Raw genomic sequence first — 5,791 nt, forward strand, 5'->3', positions numbered from 1 at the left:
TAACAAAATTTTTATACTTTCGTCCAAGATAGTGACTTTATTCAAGCACGCGTTAATTATTGGTATGGGAAGGAGGAGAACAAGTCTAGGAAGCATCGCAAGTCTTGGAATGGAAAATAATTGTCAAAGCATGCATTCACGCAACAATCGGTCACTGTTCGGTATTTTGGTCATATCTCGGTCTATAATAGTCCGATTGAGGTGATCTGGCTATCGTTAGAAAGCTAACTTAAAGAGCTACAATTTTCATGAAGACATCTAAACTTGAATATGACTTTTGAAGGATCAAAATTCGAGAGGAAATGAAGTCACGAATCTGTCCAGAATTTCCTACGTTCATATCTCATTTAAATCTTTCAAGGAGAAGGTTTATGAGTAGTTTTCATGGTTCCTTTTAATGTTCAGGAATATTAAAATGCAAGAGAAGTATGCTTTAACATTCCAATAAAGGAACAAACTAAAGTGAAGCGATAATACAAATTCGAAACTACAATAGAAGAACGACAGCTTGTGTGGCATCGAGTTATTGTTGAGCATGGGTAAAAAGAGCTTCAATTGTTGGTCATGAATTTCTTCGAACTTCTCTTTCGTACTCAGGGGTCCAATTGTTAAGGACGGTAAAGTGATAATATTATAATGTATCATATACATGTATATACAACACTATTATTATTATTATTATTATTATTATTATTATTATTATTAAGATATTGCAAAACAAAAAGGAAAAAAAAAAACAAACAAAACGAAAAAAAAAAAAAAGAAAACAGTCAACAAGGAAAAGAAAAAAAAAAAAAAGAACAGTAAACGAAGGAAAATGTAAAAAAAAAAAAAAAACGAAAAGAAAGGAAAAATAAGAAGCAAAACAAAAAAGAGAACAGGAAAAGAAAGTGAAAGCATAAATGATTTGAAAAGGATGGCAAAGCGTCCTCTCTGGCTCTCTGGCTCTGTGCGTAACATCATCATCTGTCTATATGACAGTGTGTTGTCACCCTTCAAACTAATACATTCCATTTAATATTTGTCTATATAGTAGTGTGCTCTTATATACGAACGAAATGAAGAATGAACCCAAGTGAAGCTCCCTTCGTCCTTGTCTTCTCTCCAGCGGCGTTGGCAACAGTTTCCGGCGGCTTCCAGCGAGAAACTCCGGCGGGGAGCAGAACCTCTACGACGAACTCCGGCAGCGTTGGCGGTTTAGCGGCGACTTCTGCAAAAAAAAAAAAAAACAAAAAACAAAAAAAAAAAAACAAAAAACCCTCCAGTGAGCATCGACAGTTCAGCGACATTCTTCCGGGAGCAGCGATCCTCGACAGATGCAAAGCTCCGGCAACAATGGCTTTCAGCGGCGGTCTCCCAACCCGTGCGACTTTGATGAAGAACAAATTCCGGTGGGTAGCAGTCCGGCGACCTCCAATAACTCCGGCGACCTGACAGAAAGGAACTCCGGCGACCTGCAATAGGCGGAAGAGACCTCCGGCGAACTGCAACAGGCGGAAGAGAACTCCGGCGACCTGCAACAGACGGAAGAGAACTCCGGCGACCTGCAATAGACGAAAAAGAACTCCGGCGACCTGCAATAGACGGAAAAGAACTCCGGCGACCTACAATAGACGGAAAAGAACTCCGGCGGGCAGCAGTCCGGTAACCTCCAACTAAAAAAAAAAAACAACAAAAAGACCCTCCGACAACTCGTTCTTCCATGTGATTTGCGGGTTCTTTGAAGAAGGTGATGGTGATGGTCGAAAAAAAATCATCAAACAGATCGATCGTGGGTTTTATGGATTTGCTCTTCCTGGTCCTGAAGACGAAACATATATGGAAGATGAAGATAAAGAGGTTAAGAGTAGGTTTTACCTGATTAAAAGACTATGAGGGCTTCTGCTCAACCTTCTCTTGTAATCCTGGTAGTAAAATTGGTGGGATCTGGCTCCTCTGTTCTCAATATTGGTGTGGGTTTAGCAGGTGAAACTCCTATTTATAGTGCCTGGCGAAGGAATTGGACATGGAGGTGGAGTCTAAAATCCCAATAGGATTAAGATAAAACTTCTGTTGCCGCTAAAAACAAGCTTCCTTCTGGTGGTGGGATTCGTATGCTACGGGAGTTTCACATGAAATAATTTTGAGTCTAATTCGGTTATATTTTTTTTGAATGGTCATCACTCATCAGTGTTGAAGGGGTGATGAGCTTGGAACTTTGAAATGGGTCAGTACACTTTGTTTGTGCTTAACATCCAATATGGTAGAAACTTCATACCGTTGGGCTCATGGAATTGCACTACACCAATTGCATCCTCAAGTAATTCTGGGCTCAAGAAAGGAATGTCCAAGTGTATAGCTGGGCTAATGGAATTAAAATGCATTGCGTCGTTATCATTCGGGGTTAAAGTAATTTTGGGTTCGTAGAATATTCCATTACATAATTGGGCTCATTTTGTGTCAATTTAATTTCTTAATTTGGGTTCACGAAATGTCCGGACACATATTTGGGCCCATGGAGTTTAGATGCACCGCGACGAGTTTAAAGGACCGTTTGTTAAGTTTCAAGACTTCCTCGCTCCAAGCACATTAAGCGGCATGTCCCGACAAGTCTCGATGGGGCAATTTGTAGACACAGAAAATTTGAATCCAACAAATGGACTGATAAATAGTCGGTGGACCGATGTTGAGGTTAAATGTTGGGCCAATTTAATTAATTGGATCATATAAATTAATTTAATTTAATTATCTCAATTAGAATTTGATTTGGGCTATTGAATTAATTAATTAATTGGCCCAAGCCGATTTTATATTTGAATTTAAATTATAATTATAATTTAAATATAATATTAATTTTATTATATTTGAATTAGATAATTATAATTTAATTTGAATTTGAATTAGATTTACAATAATGAACCTGGACTTGATCTTGGACAAGGTTCATTTTCCTAATTAATTAATTAATTAGTTAGTTAACTAAAAAGAGGAGTTTGTTGAGGAATGTTGGTTAGGCTTTTAGTATAAATAGAGCCTTCATTTCATTCCAAAACACACTTGAAAGCTTGAAGAACCTGAAGGCATTGAAGAACGCTTGAAGATTTGAAGACATTTTTGTTGATTTTGCAGGCAATTTGAATCCATTGCAGGTACTTTGGAGCTTTGCTGAATTGATTGTCTCGAAGATCTTGAAGTCTTTTGAAGGCATTTGAGGATCTTAAAGCAGCTTGAATCCATTGCATGTGTTTTGAAACTTTGCAGGGTTGATTACTTCTAAATTCTTGACGCTTGTTGTTGGAAGTCACGCCACTTAGATCCCGGAAACTACGCCACTTAAATCCCGGAGGCACGCGCCACTTAAATCCCGGAGGCACGCTATTTGAATCTCGGAGGCACTTCCATAGATAACGTCAGTGAAGAATCAAAGGACTAGACTGAGATTTTGTACCTGCATTGAATTATACACACGCTGTACACAGAATTTTGTGAATATATACAAAGTTTGCTTTTTTGTGTTTACACGCATAACTGCCAAGTTACGGACATTGTTTGCTGCCCACCTTAGTGAAACCACAATTGTTATACTGTGCAACCGTGTGTACTATGCATGGTGCACACGGATGCAAACGACGCCGTTTCATTATGGTGGAGTAACGGTGCCGTTAGTGGCACCGTTTAACTCCAAACAATTTTTTTTTTTTTTTTTTTTTAAACTCCAATTGACGGGATTTCTACCATTTTCAGTGTGGATATATAATTCACTTATTCTGGATATATAGTTCACTAATTCTGGATATATAGTTCAATAATTCTGGATATATAATTCATTAATTCTAGATATATAGTTCACTAATTCTGAATTTATAATTCATTAATTCTGAATATATAGTTCATTCATTCATTCTGATTACACAGACGTAGCGAACTGCCCATAAGTCAAAACAGAGTACCAGTAACCATTGTGACTGTGTGAATATATAGTTCACTAATTCTGAATATATAGTTCATTAATTCTGGATATATAACACAACATAATGCCATTAACGACAATCGAAAGTCGAACGCGTCATTTTTAATCAAAACGATGCGGACTTTGCAACGGCGGGTGAAACCCCTGGAGAAGTTTCTGGTTCAATGGAAACTAGAAATTACCTGTCCAGTCATCCAATCAAATCCTATACACTCTTATCTTTATGTTCCACCTGTCAAGTGTCAGATTGTTATATCCACGGACAAGGATCCTTCCTTCCTACCCTTGTCTTTCTTGCAATAGAGGAGAGTGTGAGAGACCATGGCAGCCACACTCTGTCTCCTCAAACTTCCTGTGCTTCCCTCATCAAAGCACCAACAACCCTACATCCCAAAGCTAATTTCTTCAATACCCATTTCGCCAAATCTCCCCCAAAACCTCCTAAAAGAAGCCATTAGACCGCTCAAATCCGCTTCTCTTCCGCTCAGTGCACTGGCATTCACGTTCTTTCTTGACGCTCAGGCATGTAATAATTAAGCTATCTTTTTGCCAAATTCCTTTTTTTGTTTCGGATTGTAAATGATTTGTGGTGTGGGTAGGATGCGGTTGCGGTGGGTGGGGAGTTTGGGATTCTTGAAGGGAGGAGCTTTGCTCTCATTCACCCCATTGTGATGAGTGGGCTGTTTGTTTACACCCTGTACGCCGGATACCTTGGCTGGCAGTGGCGGCGCGTGCGCACCATACAGGCCGAGATTACTGAGCTCAAGAAGCAAGTCAAGCCTGTTGCTGTCACCCCTGATGGCTCACCCGCTGCTCAACCCCCAAACCCATCCCCTCTTGACTCCAAGATTCAGCAACTCACTGAGGTAAAAATTTCAATATATTTTGCAATTCTAAGCTCTTTGTTCAAGTCTGTATATATGCAAATTGTTAGGCGGAGGCTAGTAAATGGCTTCTTGAAAATGTGTGATGGTATAAAGAAATAAAGTTGTGTTAGAGCTTTTGGCTTAGTGGTATCAGAGCCAAGTTCTCGAAAATGATGTATTTTTGGTATATTCAGGAGAGGAAGGAATTGGTGAAAGGCTCATTCAGGGATAAACACTTCAATGCTGGTTCTATACTGCTAGGGTTTGGGGTTTTTGAGGCCATTTTTGGAGGAGTTAACACCTGGTTCAGAACAGGGAAGCTATTCCCAGGGCCTCACTTGTTTGCAGGGGCAGGTAAACTAAAATTTGTGTTCTTGTTCCTTTACTATACTGGCATGCATTCTTATTGTTTCCACCCATTACAATATAATGGTTTAATGATTGGTTTGATTTGTGGCTTACAAAACAGGAATTACAGTGTTGTGGGCGGCAGCCGCTGCTCTTGTACCAGCAATGCAGAAGGGGAACGAAACTGCTAGAAACCTTCACATTGCACTTAACGCGTTGAATGTTATCCTCTTCATCTGGCAAATCCCTACTGGAATTGACATTGTGTTCAAAGTGTTTCAATTCACTAGCTGGCCTTGAAATCAACTAACCCCAATACTGAGTTATCTACCTCCCATATATCAATTTGATCAAGTACGAATTACTCTTAAGGTTCTGTTAGAAATATACATATATATATATATATATATATATATATATATATATATATGTCACAAGTCTTTCTACGTTGCATTCACCAATTCATGTTTTACCTTAGTTTGATTGTAAATTCCCATCTGTATGCACAATGGAAATTCTTGATTAGTTGTTTATAATTGTATGGACATTTTTATGGCGCACATACTTTTATTGGCACGCACCATACGCCTTCATTTTGATACCATATATGTAGCTTCAATATTAGTCT

General features: G+C 38.8%; 1 protein-coding gene across 1 annotated transcript; it reads left to right on the forward strand.

Annotated features, from left to right (window-relative positions):
• The first annotated feature begins 4,187 nt into the window (after nt 1–4,187).
• Nucleotides 4,188–5,469, forward strand: LOC109150691. The gene is made up of 4 exons (XM_019298664.1): nt 4,188–4,471; nt 4,549–4,815; nt 5,010–5,169; nt 5,285–5,469. Exons 1-4 carry the CDS (start codon nt 4,271–4,273, stop codon nt 5,461–5,463), a joined length of 807 nt encoding a protein of 268 aa, XP_019154209.1. The 5' UTR covers nt 4,188–4,270; the 3' UTR covers nt 5,464–5,469.
• The last annotated feature ends 322 nt before the right edge of the window (nt 5,470–5,791 follow it).

The sequence above is a fragment of the Ipomoea nil genome, unplaced genomic scaffold (assembly GCF_001879475.1).
Source record: "Ipomoea nil cultivar Tokyo-kokei standard unplaced genomic scaffold, Asagao_1.1 scaffold2280, whole genome shotgun sequence".
Classification (NCBI taxonomy): Eukaryota; Viridiplantae; Streptophyta; class Magnoliopsida; order Solanales; family Convolvulaceae; genus Ipomoea; species Ipomoea nil.